At 50.7% G+C, this 17,827-nt stretch overlaps 1 protein-coding gene across 1 annotated transcript in view; it reads left to right on the forward strand.

Annotated features, from left to right (window-relative positions):
• LOC134409296 (gamma-aminobutyric acid receptor subunit gamma-4) overlaps nucleotides 1-17,315 on the forward strand; it is a 41,575-nt gene extending 24,260 nt beyond the window's left edge. Inside the window, exons 4-9 of the mRNA XM_063141981.1 lie at nucleotides 4,353-4,573; nucleotides 5,128-5,210; nucleotides 12,493-12,630; nucleotides 14,233-14,385; nucleotides 15,221-15,423; nucleotides 17,014-17,315. Coding sequence (XP_062998051.1) covers nucleotides 4,353-4,573; nucleotides 5,128-5,210; nucleotides 12,493-12,630; nucleotides 14,233-14,385; nucleotides 15,221-15,423; nucleotides 17,014-17,313 — 1,098 coding nt within the window. The 3' untranslated portion in view covers nucleotides 17,314-17,315. The remainder of the gene's footprint in view (nucleotides 1-4,352; nucleotides 4,574-5,127; nucleotides 5,211-12,492; nucleotides 12,631-14,232; nucleotides 14,386-15,220; nucleotides 15,424-17,013) is intronic.
• The last annotated feature ends 512 nt before the right edge of the window (nucleotides 17,316-17,827 follow it).

Consider the following 17,827-nt stretch of genomic DNA (forward strand, 5'->3'; position numbering starts at 1 on the left):
GGTCCGTGTGGAACCACCAGGAGCATGCCCTCCAATGACCTCAGTGACAGGGCAAGTTGGTAATTATGCAACTCATGGTTATGCAACCAGCAGGTGGGAGGTGGGGTGGGTGGGGAAGGAATCCATTTTGGGTTCTTTTGCCCCTGCGATTATCCAAACATGGCCAATGCCTCAATAGCAGCACAGAAGGGCTCGCATGTGGGAGCCACCCCACACCTAAGCAAAACAAAAGCCTGGGGGCAGCCTTGGTGACTAATGGGGCTGTGAAGCTGCCATGAATCAAAGCAGCAACAGATTCTGCCTGTGGATTTTGACTGAGCTGCGTTTAGTAACCTGCTTCAAATTAATTATGTGCATCCGGATGGCCTCAGGCACCACAGAGCAGTGAAATAGAGAGGGTGACACACATGAAATATTTATTTAACTGCTGGGATGCCTTCTGTGTCTGAAATGTATGTCCCCAAGGAAATTTGCAAGGAGGGTTGGAGGTGACTTTTGTCCTGGGCTGTGTTGCTTTTTTACTGGTGAACTGAGGACCATCCCATAATGAAGCTTCATAAGAACATAAGAAGAGCCCTGCTGGATCAGATCAAGGGTCTGTCTAGTCCAGCACTCTGTTCACACAGCGGCCAACCAGTTGTCACAGCTATTGGTGTACATAGGCATTCTGCCTCTGCTACTGGAGGTAGAACAACACCATTAAGACTAGTAGCCATTAATAGTCTCCTCCTCCATTAATTTATCTAACCCCCCTTTTAAAGCTATCGAAAATGGTGGCCATCACTGCATCCTGTGGTAGTGAATTCCAGAGTTTAGCTATACACTGTTTGAAAAAGTACTCAATTTGATTTCTCCCAAATCTCCCACCAATCAGTTTCATGGGATGACCCCATTGGGTTCTAGTATTTTGAGAGAGGGAGAAAAATGTCTCCCTAGCCACATTCTGCATCTCTGTTTTGTCACCTTCACTCTATTAGAAAACAACAGGGCCTCTTCCTGCTAATGCCTTGAAATGGACACACACACACACACACACACACACACACACACACACCATGCACACACCTTATGACAAGGGGAGGGAGGGGAGCTTGAGGCCACAGGTTGCCCTGATACTAGTCTAGGATGTTCTCTCAGAAGGCCACCCTGCAAAATTTAGGGTGATCCTGCTGCATATTTCCCAAACTCCCTGAAAAAATGCTGTACAGCTGAGTCCAGAGAAATTTAGACCCATCCTTCATCCACAGAGCATCCCGTACAGCCTGTTCCAGCTTCAAGGTTCTTGGCAGGAGCACCAGGGCTGGTGATGGATATTCCCATTCTGGTCCTTCCGTTCAAATGGCATCTCCACTCCACAGAGGAGCACTGAACAGGATGGGGAGAGATGGTTGGGTGTTACCTAGACAGCATGGAGAGCAGGGTCCTTGGATGCAGCTGCCAAGATCCACAAAGAAGCAGCAGGAGAGACATCACCTGCCCCTGACACCGAGTGAATGGCATTCGACCTTTCACTCAACCCAGTCTGAGACTGAGATGGTCAATTTAGCAAATGCCCACCAACAAGCACCTGAAAGGAAAAGAGCCCAATCCAGGCAAGGGATTTTGCATCTTTCGGTCAAATGATCAGGGAATCCATAGAGATATTTTGCGTGGGGGGATGACGACACCTGACCGCTTTGCAAAGGCAAGTGACTTTGTCCGTCCTTCCTCTGGCTGTTCCTGTACCAGGAGAGCCTCCTTCCTCCACCTCTGCCTCTTCTGCATTTCAGGACAGCTCTTTCAGGCTTCCGGGCTTCCAAGATGTGTGGGGTTCCTACAGCCTCATTCCTGCCCCAAAGGCACCATGAGCCTCCTTCCACATTTTTTTACCGGCAGCCACAAAGTCAGAGGAGGCGTCGATGTTTCAGCCTGCGCAGGAAGCAGAACTCATTTCACAGAGCTTATGGGCTTTTTAGAAGAGTTTCCCCTCTGAATCAAAATAGTGTGTATTTTCACTCATTGCCTAAGGCTGCAATCCTCTCCTCATATACCTGGGAGCCTCGTTAAACTATGGAAACTACTTCTGAGCACTCCTGCATATTTATTCATAATTTATTTTATGTATCTATTAGGTTTGCAATCCTGACTTTCCACCGAATGCGGCACAATGTAGCAAACAGAAACCAGGCATGTCTTTATGCCTTTCCATCACTGGAAAATCGGCTCCTTCTGAAGCATAAATGTTCCATTCCTTGGTTATTCTAGAAATACCTGGTTGGTCCACAGGCTTTTGCTGTTAGCCCTGCTGTTGTTCACACTGGAAAATACATCATTTATGGCTGGTTGAAGGTCAAAAGACCTCTAAGAGCAATAAACATCCCCCTGGAAGAGTCAGAAGGCAATAATTCCTCTGCGTACCAATTGCTGTAGGATACAAGCGTGAGGGTGCTCTTGCACCCGTGCCCAGCCTGTGGGCTTCCCATTGGGGCATCTGCCTGGCCATTGTGGGAACAGAAGGCTGAACTAGGTAGACATTTGGAATGATTCAGCTAAGGGGATCTCCTTCTATTCTTATGGGTGCAGAGAGATGGACCTGTAGGACCTGGTGTTTAGAATTCCCAACCACCACTTGATGTTGGCAGAAGGGCTGTAGCTCAGTGGTGGAGAAAGGCCCATATTCAATCCCAAGGGGCATCTCCACGCAGTGCTGACAGAGAGTCTAGCCTGAAACCCTGGCGAGCCGCTGCTGCCAGCTAGTCCAGATGTTGCTGAGCTAGATAGATTGATGGGCTGACTTGCTACCAGGAAGGAGCTTCCTCCATTCCAAATTCAGTCCGTACCTCACAATTACCAGACATCAAAGAATCACCTAGATGCAGGGCCACTGCCAGATCATTTTGCGCCCTAGGCAAGGCGAGCTACTTGCACCACCACCCCCAAATTGCGCGGAGGTGTGCGCCGAGTGGAGAGCTGGGACTGGCTCACTTCGATTTGGGACCGAGCCGTCTGGAATTCGCCGGGACTTACTTCCGTGCGAATGCAACCCGCTATGCAGCCTGGCGTCCCGATCCCCTCCGCACATTTACTTGGGGGAATAAGGCTTCCGAGTAAGGAGGCATAGGCGGATCGGGCCACACTGGTGCCTCCCGGTGCAATGCTTTCTCGGATGCAAGTCCCATTGATCCATGCGCGCAGGATCGGGAAGCAGGAGAGTTTGCCTTGCGAGCAGTCCACAAGTCCCTAGCTTTCCTGGGGGAAGGGACAGGGAGTCCCGCTTGCCCACCTGCCTGGACATCGTGGCCTGTTTGAGGAGAGAGGTGAGGCGACCCGGTGCCCTTTCCTCAGGAGTAAGGCAGAGGATGGCTTGGGCCAGGGTCAAGCTCGCCACGTGCTTTTTCTTCTTCTGGCAGTGGCAGCCTCCCGGCTCTGGGAGGGTGGCTTCTGGGCAGCTAGAGCAACTCTGGGAGGGCAGCTTCCAGGCGGAAGTCCGAATGTGGAGCTGCCGCCCCACCCCAGCGTCCCTGGCTTTGCTTTGGCTGGGCGGGCATGGGGCACCATCTCACCCGCCCAGGCCCAGCTGAATCCTCGGGCCGGCTCACAGCCAACAACGTGCATGAGTGCTGCACGGCGCATGGTGCCCCTCTTAGCTTGGCGCTCTAGGAGGCCGCCTGAGTGGCCTCTATGGTAGCACCGGCCCTGCCTAGATGAAGAAGGAAGCATTGCCTGAGTGCTTTCTTCCTCCTCCTGAGAACATAAGAAGGGCCCTGATGCTGGATCAGACCAAGGGTCCACCTAGTTCAACACTCTGTTCACACAGTGGCTGACCAGCTTTCGACCAAGGACCCAAAAACAGGACATGGTGCAACAGCACCCTCTCATCCATGTTCCCCTGCAACTAGTGTATCTAGGCTTACTGCCTCAAATACTGCAGGTAGCACATAGGATTATTAGCTCTTGGTAGCCTTCTTCTCCAGGAATTTATCCAATCCCCTTTTAAAGCCGTCCAAATTGGTGGCCATCACTACATCTTGTGGTAGTGAAATCGATAGTTTATGCACTGTATGAAAAAAGTACTTCCTTTTATCTGTCCTGAATCTCCCACCAACCAGCTTCATGGGACAACCCTGGGTTCTAGTATTATGAGAGAGGGAGAAAAATGTCTCCCTATCTACATTCTCCACACCATGCTCCTCCTCCTCCTCCTCCTCCTCCTCCTCCTCCTCCTCCTCCTCCTCCTCCTCCATCACCTGCTGCTGTTGGGTATGCTTTGTTCCACATCTTCCCAAAAGGTCACCTGGCAGAACGGAAGTCCACAAGGAAGGCTTTTAGTTCCTGACACTCTGCAGATAACAGCTGCTTTATGCCTCTTGCAGGAATACACCATCGACATCTTCTTTGCCCAGACGTGGTACGACCGGCGCCTTCGCTTCAACAGCACCCTCAAAGCACTGACCCTCAATACCAACATGGTGAGCCGCATCTGGATCCCAGACACCTTTTTCAGGAACTCTAAGAGGGCAGATTCACACTGGATCACCACCCCCAACCAGCTCCTCCGGATCTGGAACGACGGCAAAGTGCTCTACACTCTCAGGTGCTTCCTGACTCCCAGGCAGAGATGAGGGGAGGGCCAGGGGGGCAACAGAAGAAGACCACCCTTCAGGAAGAAGGATGGGCGGGTTGCCATTCCAAGTGGATGCAGGGCTGCTCATCACTGCCCTTTGCTCCTTGCTCCAACCCAGAGAGAAAACATTTGCCTGGTCTAATCCTGCAAAACAGGTTCATCAACCCCAGTTTAATTGAGTCTAATGGTTTAGTTCAGTTTCATGTTTTCCAACCTGATCAAGGGGGTGGACTCGATGGGCTTTAGGCCCCTTCCAACTCTCCTATTCTATCATTCTATGAAAGGATTGGGGGCTAATGTCTGACAGAAGTGATTGCAACAAATGGGTCTGCAGAGGAGTTTCCAAGGATCCCAGAGGAGGATCTTCGTGGCCTCAAGGCTGCTGAGACACCCATGTCAGTGTGTGTGTGTGTAAACACTGTGGCTAGAGGGACAATGTCTTGCTCTTGCAATGCAGCCGTGGCTAGTTGCTGAGCTGCAAAGGCTGTCAAACTAACGCCTCCCTCCCTCCATCCCAACTCCAGGTTGACCATTGAGGCCGAATGTCTGCTCCAGCTGCAGAACTTCCCCATGGACACACACTCCTGCCCCCTTGTCTTCTCCAGCTGTGAGTACTGGCGGCCACCCGGGTGCCATGGCAGGACAGAGTTTGGGGTTGAGTAGTGGGGCAAGTCGATTCCACTATGTAGCCCCCGGCCATGAAAGAGGGCTGGGGGAGGGGGCTAGGACATTCCCCCACCCCAGAATGGCACTTGCATCCATTTCGGGATTGGTTTGGGAGTAATATCTGGGCTGGCAGGGGGCAAGAGGAACAGGGGAAGAGATGGACAGAGGTCCTTCTGCAGGGTTTAGCCTGGAGACCTACCATCTCCTGGAGTTTAGCACCTCTAGCAGATGCTACCTGTGGTTATTTCTCGGTTGGACTACTGCAACCTTCTTCTCACTGGCCTTCCTTCTTCTCACATCAGTTCGTTGGTTTCTGTTCACCACTCTGCTGCTAAGATCATCTTCTTGGCTCGCCGCTCTGACCATGTTACTCCACTTCTGAAATCTCTTCATTGGCTTCCAATTCACTTCAGAATCCAATATAAACTTCTCCTGTTGACCTACAAAGCTTTTCACTGTCTAGCTCCTTCCTATCTCTCCTCTCTCATCTCACACTATTGCCCCGCTCGTGCTCTTCGCTCCTCTGATGACATGTTTCTCACCTGCCCAAGGGTCTCTCCTTCCCTTGCTCGGCTTCATCCATTTTCTTCCGCTGCCCCTTACGCCTGGAACGCTCTTCCAGAACATTTGCGAACCACAAGTTCAATCGCAGTTTTTAAAGCTCAGCTAAAAACTTTTCTTTTTTCTAAAGCTTTTAAAACTTGATTTTGATCTGACTTTTATACTGTTAGTTTTACTCTACCCTGTGCCTATTTGGTGCATTCTCTTCCCCTTCTTATTGTTTTATTATGATTTTATTAGAATGTAAGCCTATGCGGCAGGGTTTTGCTATTTTACTGTTTTACTCTGTACAGCACCATGTACATTGATGGTGCTATATAAATAAATTAATAATAATAATAATAATAATAATAATAATAAATACATTTCCAAACTTTGGTCCACCATCATATGGTCTAGGAACCTGGTGGTGAGAGAGACCATACCAAGAGTTTTTCAGTAAAAGTGCTTCCTTACTCATAGGGAGCAGCCTTATACTGAGTCAGACCATTGGTCCATCTAGCCCAGTATTGTCGACACTGACTAGCAGCAACAGCTCTCCAGGGTTTCAAACAGGATTCCTTTCCTTGCTTTACCTGGAGAAGCCGGGGATCGAACCTGAGACCTTCTGCATGCAAAGCATATGCTCTATCACACTGAGGGATAGCCCCTTCAGAGCCCAGGGGGGAATCCGCACGTCGTTCTCAGGGCGCTTCCATCTGCCCCCAGTGCACCCCGAAAACGATTGTGTAATTTGCCTGTAAAAGAGACGAGGAAGAAGCGTCCTTGCCGCCGCCGCCGCCACCACCCACAGACCTCCTCGCCGGCCGGCTCGGAGAGCTCGGGGGAAGAAGGCGGGGTGGAGAGCTTCTTCCGCTCTCCACTCTGCCTTCTTCAGCCGAGCTCTCCTCGCCGGCCGGCAAGGAGGTCTGTGGGTGGCGGCGGCAGCAAGGACGCTTCTTCCTCGTCTCTTTTACAGGCAAATTACACGATCGTTTTCGGGGTGCACTGGGGGCGGATGGAAGCGCCCTGAGAACGACGTGCGGATTCCCCCCAGGTCTGCAGAACCTGGGATTTGCATGTTTCGGTGCTTCTTTCCCTATCTGGCACCCTCTCATCTCTTCTGGAGGAGCCCACCATGGAGGGGGCTCTTTCTCCGGAGGCATCTGAGAGTCTACGACAAGAGGGCCAGCCCACGTTACCTCCGGGTGTATCTGAGCCAGGGGCAAGCTACACATGACAGCAACAGAGCTGTGTGGCTCTTCCAGAAACACATGAAAAGCCATGGGCAGGTGGGTCTGATTTGCAGCACAACCCTTGACATCTTTGCTCCAAAGCCAGGCCCTCTTTTTTGATTGCATCTGACCCTCCTGTAAGTGTGCCTGGGACTGCAGCCTGAAGACACAAGAGCAGGTCACTGGAGAGGGGAGCTAAATCCCTCTTGCCAGGCACCACTGCCTCTTACCTCCTACAGCCTCCCTGCCCTCTCCCAGCACTTTTCTCCCTGCATGGGACAAATACACCTCCACAACCATGAGGGCTAGAGATGTCCTTTGTTGAATGCAATCTGCACCACGTACCACATGGAACTTGGAGGAGGGGGAGGACCCTTGAAGCAGCAGGAAAGAGCCCCAGTGCAGCCAAGACCTATGGGAGAGGGAAGGGTATTCTTTGGAGCTCACGAGGGCATGTCCCCTTTTGGGTATCTGGCCAAAATGTCTCCTCCAAATCTGCTCTTTCCCATTCACCATCCCTCCAGTGCTTTCTCTCTCTTGCCCAGCTGCCCATGTGTGCAGAATGTGGCCACACCTGCCATCGTCACAGCTGCCCACAGAGGCCCTTCCTATGAAAGCAGCCCCACATCCAGCACATTCACACACACAGCCATGCACAAAGAGCCACGGCCACCCTCAGAGGGCCAGGTGGAGATTTAAGGTGCTTAGGGAGAGCTGGGAGCCAGAGGGACCCCTTCATGCCCCCCCTTTTGGCCTGTTATAATGGGACGGCTGCCCTTCCTCCCCACTCCTCCTCCTTAATTTGTCTGCTTCCTAGCTTCTCCTGCTGCTTGCGGGATTCCACCAACCCCCACCTTTGGGCTGTCACCCCACTTCACATCACACCCGCCCCCTTCCGCTCCCACTGCTCCCCCCCCTTCGTGGCTCTGAACCATCTCGGCAGCCCCTCCCAGCCTGGGCCCATCTTCTTACCTAATTAACAGTACACGCCACGCATGCTTGGCAATTAATTACAAACATAGATCAGCGATGCTGTGAGGTCTCGCTTGGCCCCCTCCCAGAGGATCTATCATACAGGCGTCAAAATAGTTTTGACATTTCATTTTGCAGATAAAACCAGGATGCCAGATGAAACCACGCCGGCTGCTTGCTGGAGCCCCATTTCTGCTGGGGTGGGTGGGAAATCTGCTTTCTGCCTCTGCCTCCTCAGCACACACACACACACACACACACACACACACACACACACGGCCTCCTAACACAGGGGGAAGCATTGCACTTTGGGAGGGGGAGTTTACCTGCAAGACATCCACTCATGCCCCCTCTCCAAGAATATTGTGTGACCCATAGGAACGGCTGCAGCCTGATATCTCTTCCCATCTGAAGGAGAGTCTGGCTTGGAGGGAGCGGGTGTGGGGTGATGTGTGCCTGCACAGTCGTGCTGTTTCTGACACATGTGAATGGGCATGGAAGAGAAACCCCTTCCCTCTGGGCATCCAGACCCTTCTGCCGAGAAGCTCCTGCCCCTCAGCTTCAGAAGCAGGACTGTCAAAGGGCAGCAGCAGGAATTTGACTCTTAGTAGGGTGACCATATGAAAAGGAGAGCAGGGCTCCTCTATCTTTAACAGTTGCATAGAAAAGGGAATTTCAGCAGGTGTCATTTGTATATATGGAGAACCTGGTGAAATCTCTTCTTCATTACAACAGTTAAAGCTGCAGGAGCTATACTAGAGTGACCAGATTTAATTAACTGTTGTGATGAAGAAGAAATTTCACCAGGTTCTCCATATATACAAGTGACCCCTTCCCTGTCCTCCTTTTCATAGGGTCACCCTAACTTAACCAAACAAAAGTTGTTTTGAGTTGAAAAATACTTGATGAGACACTTATTTAGTTGACAGTATCTGGCATATACTATTTAGTGCTCAGACCAAACAAAAAATATTTTATAGAGTGTGAAACGCTTAACCTAAGACACTTGTTTTGTTTACAGTATCAGGCACATAATATTTAGTGCTTGGAACAGACAAAAGTAATTTAGTTTCTTAACACAAACGTATCAATGCGCAGCAGCGCATCTTTGACACAGTACCTATCCCCCCATGTGTTTCTGTGTATTTGCGCTGGTGTGCATCTTGGAGGAGGTATTTTTTAATACCCATCTGTCCAGTCCCGCCCACTTCTTCTGCTACACCTTCAAAAGCACCATCACGGGGGTCTGTCCTCCTGCAATGGCTCTCCTTTACTCCCCAGGAAACTTCCCTCGCTTGTGCCCCATGAGGGACTATCTCAGAAGCTGGAAACCCAGCGATCATCCCTCCCCCCTCTTGAAAGGGCTGTAGGTGTAGATGACCCCTTTGTGTCAAATCATTACGACTGCATGATAAAAAGCAGGATATAGCTAGATCTTCACTACTGCCTTATAGGAGTATTGAAGTGCACTGATAATTGTTGGGAGCTACTGCTTTCATAGTCAGCCCCTGCCCAGGAATTGCAAACAGGGTAGACATGACTCTGGGTGGAGGAGTGTGGGCTGTCCTTTGCCCCAGAGACCCTCCGGCTTCTGAAAAGGGCTCTAGGGGCATATGACTAGAGGCCCGTTTCAGCACAGAGGGCATACGATGAACCGACAGCATACTTTAAAAGAGAGGTATTTATTTAGGCAATGAATGGAGAACTGCAAAGCCAAGTTGGCTAAAATTCTGGCTTTGCTGTATCAGAGCGAGATGAGGCATCAGCGTGTGTCCAGTGCTTGTGGAAGAGGGTCCAATACTTCCACCTGCTTCTTCCAGTACTTCCATCCTCCAGTGGAGGCGGGTGGCTTCGATGTCAGTAGGGCAGTGAATCCGCTCCGGGTTTCCGTCAGAACAAGTCAAAATGTGGTCAAAACTGTAAAGGAGCTATCCAAGCACCTCAGATAGCTCCTTTAGGGCTGACTGGAGCTTGGATCGTGCCTTTAGAGTTCTGATTGGTTCTGACTGAAACCCGGAGCGGATTCATGGCCCCATTGATGTAGGAACCACCAGCCTTCACCGGAGGAAGGAGGCATTGGCAGAGGCAGCTGAAAGTATTGGACCTTCCTCCACCTCCATTCCTCCCTTGTAAGTCAGCGGCAGGGCTGGGCGCTTGCATGCGGCAAAGAGGGAGTGTATTCAAAGCCATCTCCCTCTTTCTTTGGGACAGGCCAGGACACCCCACATGTCCAGGTGGGATGAGGCATCCTTTCTAAGAGCTTTATCACACCAGCGTTATACTGTGCAATCACTGCGAATTGCATGCAAAGGACTCCAAAGTTTTCCACCTTATAATCTGCTTTGATTGTGAAGTACTCCCAGGCATCCTGCCTTAATTGTGCAATAAAGCAAAAAGATTTGCCGTATTTAGCCCCTACTTTTTGAGCGTACCTTCCAAGCCGCCGCTGGGGTGCAGGAGCAGAATTTTAAAGAAATGTTTACATCTGGGTAAGCTTTAAAGATAAAGACACCAAAATTGGCATGGTAATAGATATTAGGGAGAGCTTTAAGCATACCAAATTTGAATTGAATTGGGTCATCCGTTGATTTGTTACGATTTTTTACATTTCCCCCCTTAAACTCACTTCCTGGTATGCAAAGGATCGCTGTCGCCCGGTAGCAGAAACAACAACAACCGTGAAAGCTTAGTGCCACGGGGATAATCCGAGGGAAGCAGGTACATGGAATGAAGCTTTAAGCAAGGCCAGCCCTGACACCCAATCAGAGTCAGGGTGGCAAAGACACATTTACATTTCAGAACTGTATGGCCCAGAACCCATTTCTGCCCAGAACTTAGCAACCGCTGATGGGGTTATGGGCCAGGTGACTCCCATAAAAGGAACCACTCATTTCCACATCCCTGTCAGCCCCCAAAGCACTCACCTTACCTGCAGAACACGCCTGCCCAGGCCCTGTCCCTCAGGTGAGTGGTGTCAGGGTAGAGTTGGGCTGGGAGGGAGGGGCCCTGCTCTACCTGGATGGGGCCAGGCAAAATGACACAACCTATACAGAGGAGCAGGATGCCCAACTCCCGGGGCAAAGGGATAGGCTTTCATTCCACTTGTTAAAAGAAGAAAATGGATGGAGGGCCCCTTCGGACAAATTAAATTGTTCCACAAGCAACTGGGTGCTTTACACATGGAAAGGGAGGTGTTTTTGAGGGGGGGGGGTTGGGGGACAACCACCAGCAGCAATTCTCTCCTGACTCTCAGATTGATAGCCCAACTTCTCCAGTCTGCAGCCTCCCTCCTCCCCTGCCCTCCGCCACCAATTTCATTCTTGGGCCGTTTCCAAAAAGGCTGCAGGCTGGAGAGGATCCTAATGAGACATGAAAAGATTCCCCCCTCCCCCGCCAACAGTGCCCAACACTTCTGGCTCAGCTGCCTCTGGATACAGCAAGGCTGGCACTGGAGCCCAGGCTGAGACTCACTCATGGGGAGTGGGTATCCCTCCTAAGAAGAGGTTACCTACCTCCACACCGTGCCCTCGGAACAGCAAACGAAGCATTCCCAACGGCCAGGGCATCTACGGCCATTGAGGCACACGGTCACCTAGCCATACCGCACTCCCCAGGCCCAGGGGCGAGCCAGTGGCCTGAGTGGGCACCACCAGCGCTTCTTCACACATCAAAGGGATGTGAGTCTACCAAGCGGAGGGAGGAATTGCCATCCCCGGGGACAACCGGGAGGGGGGCTGAGAGGAGGGGGCAAAGCTCAGGGGGGTGGAGACCCTGCTTTGTTTGCAGCAGGATCCTGGTCCCATCTCCCCTCCCCTCCCAAAACTCCCCTTAAAAGCATCTTATCTCCCATCAGCGGGGAAAGGGCATCTGCTGCCCGGACCCTGGAGAGCTACGGCACTGGGCAAAGTGGACATATTGTCTGACCGATACCAAGGCAGCCACTTATCAGCCCTGTAACTTCATTCCACAGCTGTGAGCCCACAGTTTAATTATTAGAGTTTTAGCAGGGCGGTTCATTATTGTGAACCGCCCAGAGAGCTTCGGCTATTGGGCGGTATAAAAATGTAATAAATAATAAATAAATAAATAAATAAATAAATAAATAGCAAGGATTTAAAAAAAAAACGTTAATCACCATAAAAATGTTACCCAACACAGTAGAACAATGATTTAAAAGTGGGGTGGAAGGGGAACGAGATGATTCATGATGTCTCCTGAAAAAGATGGATCCAGTAACATTCATACAAGTTTTAATACAGGTGTGTGTGTGTGTGTGTGTGTGTGTGTGTGTGTGTAGAGGGGCAGAGGAATGCTTCTATGCAATGGTGTTTTGCACATTCTTCCAGGCACAGAGTATTACAAAGCCTCTGTGATCAAGTTGCCACAAGAGGAGGAAACAGCCAGGAGAAAGAATTCGACTTACACTGGGAAGGGTTTGCGACCTTCACCTTCTCGGTTATGTCTGTCCCCTTCCAGATGGTTATCCACGAGAGGAAATCATCTACCGCTGGAGGAGGTACTCCATTGAAGTCTCGGACCAGAGGACCTGGAGACTGTATCAGTTTGACTTCACGGGTCTCAGGAACACATCAGAGGTGCTCCAGACAGGCGCTGGTAAGGCACCTTTGGTATGTGAAAAGCAAGAGAACGGTCATGATAGGAGGAAGATGCCGCAGGAGTCTGCGGCATCTCAGCACAGTGGAGCATGCTGAGGCAGCACCCCTCTGGGCCCCACGTGTCTCAGGCTTCAGAGCCCCCAGGAAGCTGTACCCAGCCCCTCTTGTTCCTTCTTGATCACACCATCACCCCTCCTGCTTAGGAGCTGTGCCTGCGTCTAGCGATGTGGTCTTTAGAATTCTGTGCAACGTGTTGCGATCTGAGGCAGGACAGCTTGTTGCATTTTTTTTTTGGAAGACTTTAATTCCCTGTTGCTCTCCTGAGGCTTACTAGGCGAGTCATTTCCAGGGAGCTCAGGCAGAAAAATAGAACACTGGTTGCAATTTTAGACCACCAAAACTCCTTGAAGCTTTTTCAAGGTGGGGAAATGTAATTTACACTGAAATCTCGTATTGATTAATCTGTACTATTAATCTATTCATGATTGGCAGGCTACAAATGGGGCCTTTTTTTTATGAAGCAGATTTTAACTAGAGATGTTCTCTGTGACAGGCGTAAAGGGCAGTTGTCTGCCTTTTCAACAGCCTGCGAACATCTTTTGATTCAGGCAATTCCGGCAAGGCTGCTGCCTTAATCACACATTTTCTCTGCCTGTATAATTTGGGGGAGGGGGAGGGGGGGAGAGTGACTTCCTTCACTGAAAACCCTCAGAATGTCACCTGCACTGAGATACTGTCATATTTGGCCAAAAGAAAACAAGTTAATGAAGTGATATCATTTTTCCATAGCATAATTACTCATCAGCCTTTCTTTCCCTTCAAAGTGATGGAGAGGTCTTCTTCAAGTGCACCCATCTTTGCATAGGGCACACCGTGTGGACAATCCTGGATTACATGGGTCAAACTGTGGGAATGCTGGTGGGTGGCAGGAGAAAGGAGTTAACTTTGGCCTTTGGGCCCCTTCCTCCAAATCAACAATTCTGGGCCCTGAACTCACCCAATTCTCACTGCCATGTTACCTCCATGGTGGCAAGCAAAGGAATTTAGGAGCCAAGGCAGAAAACTAAACAGGTGCAAATGCTCCACCAAGTGAGTGAAGTGTGTGCCCGTCATTGCTAAGCCTTGCTGTAAAAGCAACATCTTCCCCCTTGGTGCCCGTAACGGCAGCTGCAAAGAACAGCCTGTGCTTGCTCATTGAAATGGCCTCTCAGTTCAGGCTGTGCCATTGAGTATGCAGTCAGGGTGGGCATCATTGCTACTGGGAGGGGGCTGAGGTGACTTCACTTGTGGTGTGGCCTCTCCAGGGCCAGCCCTACCATCAGGCAGAGTGAGGCAGCTGCCCCGGGCAGCAGATGCTGCATGTCATGAAAAGATAGCAAATGGTTAAGGATTTGCTTTATTAGTATTGCATTTTTTGCTCCCAGGAAGAGGTGCTGGTGAGATTTTCTGCCTCAGGTGCCAAAAACAACTTGGCCAGTACTAAACACTTTGACGTGGGGAGAGGGGTGCCACTTGCTATTCTGCCTCAGGCAGCAAAATGGCTTGGGCTGGCCCTGGGCCTCTCCTTTTGACCAGCCTGCCTGTTTGTGGCCTTCCCTAGGAGACTACATGGTCATGACGGTCTCCTTCGACCTGAGCAGGAGAATGGGCTACTTTGCTATTCAGACTTACATTCCCTGCATCCTGACGGTTGTTCTGTCCTGGGTCTCTTTCTGGATCAAGAGGGACTCCACACCTGCCAGGACATCTCTGGGTAAGGCAGGGCATTGTGGTATTCCACCCACAGTCCCACCAATGAACCCCAACATCTGAGAAAGGCATTGACGTAGGCCCCAGAGAGCAAGCATGTGCAGGGAATAGACGGAACACCCTGAGGAAGGGATGAGCTAGGAGGAGGGTGAGACCTTTGGCTCGTGTGTGTGTGTGTGTGTGTGTGTAGCCCACAGACAGCCAAAGAAGCCCACCACTGAACTTGTAGCACAAGAAAGACTCTCTTCCTTGCCCAATCTCATGGTCCTTAGAGCAGAGCTCTGCCCATCCATATCATGCCACCATCACCCCATGGGCTGCTCCTTGCGGGGCCTCTTCTCTCTGTCCCAACCCTCCAGAAGGAACCTGGTGGTGGTGGCTCCTTCCAGGATGGAAGCCAAATGCCTTGTTCCAGGATCAGGCCATGTTCTCTTGCAGCAGCACAAAGCAGCTTCCTCTTGAATCTCATCACCATCACTGCAAACCCTCATTCTCATTGGCCTTTAAAACAATAAAGGATGCATTTGCCAAATGCAGCCATTTAATGCTGTGGTTGTTTCCACTAATTCAAACAGAGATTTTAATGGGTGGGCGGAGATCAAGAAAAATATGAATCTGATTTTTGCGTACAAAATCAGGGTATGAGGATTTGCTTGAGAATGTCCTTCCATAGCAGTTCTGTTTGTCCCCAGCCCACTCCCAAGGCCAGGCTGAGAAGTGGGGTTCCAACACCCAGGTTCGAGGTGAGAACAGTGTAGGGGTTTCTTGATCCACCCACTCCCGGCATTGAGAATTGCCTTCTGGAGGCCCACCTGGCTCTTCTTCTTCTTCTTCCCCAGGGATCACCACTGTGCTCACCATGACCACCCTGAGCACCATCTCCCGCAAGCACCTGCCCAGGGTCTCCTACATCACGGCCATGGACCTGTTTGTCTCTGTCTGTTTCATCTTTGTCTTTGCGGCCCTCATGGAGTATGCCACCCTCAACTATCTGGTGGGGAACAAGAAACCAGCAGAGCACAGCAACAGGAGGCCCAGGCTGGTGAGCATGAGATGTAGAGGGTGGAGGGAGAAAGTGCCTGGCAGAGTCAACGGCTACATCCATCTGAGAGATCTAACCAAGGGAAGGAGCAGGGAGAGAAAAGAAGGGGGTTGCCTCAATGGTTCTACCATACATGGAGGAGAAGGCTGTCAACGGCTATGAGGCATGATGCCTGCATGTGGCCTCCATGTTCAGCTGCAGTATGTCCTACTTGTGGGCTTCCCATGGTGGCATCAGGTTGGCCACTGTGGGGACAGAAGGCTGGACTAGAAAAGCGCACTTGGGTATGATCCAGCCTGGCCCTTATGATCCTTTGGGGGCCATGGCTCTGTGGCCAGGGATGTCAGTAGTGACTAGGGTGACCATATTTTGGAAACCAAAAAGGAGGACAACATGGTCGCCCCCAAGGGGGCGTGTCCAGTACCAAGGGGGCGTGCCCACCCGATCACATGTCTGATTTTACAGCACACATTTAAGACAAATCTGTTCTACATAACATCTTAATGTTAAAATCACTGAAATAAAGAACAAGTGAGAGATTCAATGTATCTGAAATTAACTTCACTCACTCCTACTTTTGTAGGTTTTGCTGTACTTTGAAGCTTTTGCTGTACTCTGTGTGTTACATTCTCCCCTTCCCTCAAATATCTTTTCTGACTGTATCTTCACTCATTGCAAGCTGCTGTTGTAGTTAACAGGGTTTGCTACTGGCCCCAGATCTGTTTCAAATTTGGTATGGCTAAAGCTCTACCTAAAAGCTATCATGGTGCCAACTTTAAGCTCCTTATCTTTAAAAATAACAGTTTAAAAATAATAATTTTAAAACCTCAATTTTTTAAAAAAAAATCCTAAAAAATCAATGGATGAACGGATCTGTTTCAAATTTGGTATGACTAAAGCCCTTCCTAAGAGCTACCATTGTGCCAAGTTTCATGTCTTTATCTTAAAAAAATGATGGAGTTATAAGCATTTTTGTTAATTCCCATTAGAGCTGCTCTTTGGAAAAAAAATCGGATTTCCCCTCCCCCCTCCCGGATTTGCCATCAAAAACCCGGGCAAATCCGGGCAAATCCGGTCATATGGTCACCCTAGTAGTGACTTTGAATGTAAGAGAACCACTTCTTGATGGGGCACATGGCGGATGAGAGGAAGGGGCTCTTTGTGATGTCCCTCGGCACTTTGGCCTGTGTGGGTGAAAGGCAATGCGTTTCCAGTTAATGCCACTGCCTCTAGCAGCTGCCTTTTGGACTCCATCACTCCTCCACCCAGAGCAGGGTCCTGCCTTGCTACCTTGAGTGCCACAATCCTGTTCTCTGCCCTGTGTTTGCAATGTGGAATTACACAGAGCTACAGAGAAGCTGCCAGCTTGGCTGTCCTGGCAAGGGCTGCTGAGTGCGTTGTGGTCCCCAGGAAAGAGCTGGGCGTCCATCAAGGTGATCTGTGCAGCCAGAGCATACCGCTTCCCTGCCTGCACCTGCCAAACAGGTGCCTGAGTGGCAGTTCAGCCAGGCTGGGCAGCAATAGGGTGGGATAGGAGGCATCTCCACCCTTCCCTCGCTGTTCCTCTCACTAGCCTTTGTCCTTCTCCAGCCAGCCAGCCATGGCCAGCTGCTGCCCTCCTACACTGCCATCCACATCAACAGCCTGGTGCAGTGGCCGCCCGAACTGGACCATGACGATGATGAGAGTGAGGATCTGGGGCCCCCATGCCTGGAGGGGAAGGAATGCCAGCGCTTCTTCTGTTGCATCGAGGACTGCCAGACAGGAACGTGGCGGGAGGGCCGGATCCGGATCCACATTTCCCGCCTGGACTCCTATTCCCGAGTTTTCTTTCCCACAGCCTTCCTGCTCTTCAACATTGTGTACTGGATCGCTTATCTCTATCTCTAGTTTCCCCCAATAAAGATTTGCAGAAAAGGAGGACATTGTAGTCCACTGCTCTTTTCCTGTCCGTTTGCCTCTTGTCGCCATTGGGGGGACAACGGATGGGGCTGTGAGCAGGGAGCAGAGTATCCCAGGATTGGTCCAGCCCTCTGCCATTGCAGGAAAACAGCTTCCAGCTGCTGCTCTAAAGATCTGGAATGATGGAGAGTCCACCAGCTTCCAAGGCTGCCTGCCCTACTCCCAAACACCTTCCATCCCTGGGAATCTCTTCCTACTGTCTAGCTGAAAGTTGGATCTCTGCACTGTGTGAAAAGGTGCGACGCAAGACAACTGAGACGCCCCACCACCACCACCACCACCACCACCACCACCACTACCTAGTGACTCCCTGTCCCATTTGGGCTTCGTAGCAAACAGGGCTTTGGAGGTGGTGGTTCTGCACAGGTTAGAGATGCTTTTCAGGATGAAGTATGCAGATCTCTTGGTTTTCCTGTTATACTCAGTTCAGAAAAGCTGTTGT

Source organism: Elgaria multicarinata, chromosome 15 (assembly GCF_023053635.1).
Source record: "Elgaria multicarinata webbii isolate HBS135686 ecotype San Diego chromosome 15, rElgMul1.1.pri, whole genome shotgun sequence".
In the NCBI taxonomy this organism is placed as follows: domain Eukaryota; kingdom Metazoa; phylum Chordata; class Lepidosauria; order Squamata; family Anguidae; genus Elgaria; species Elgaria multicarinata.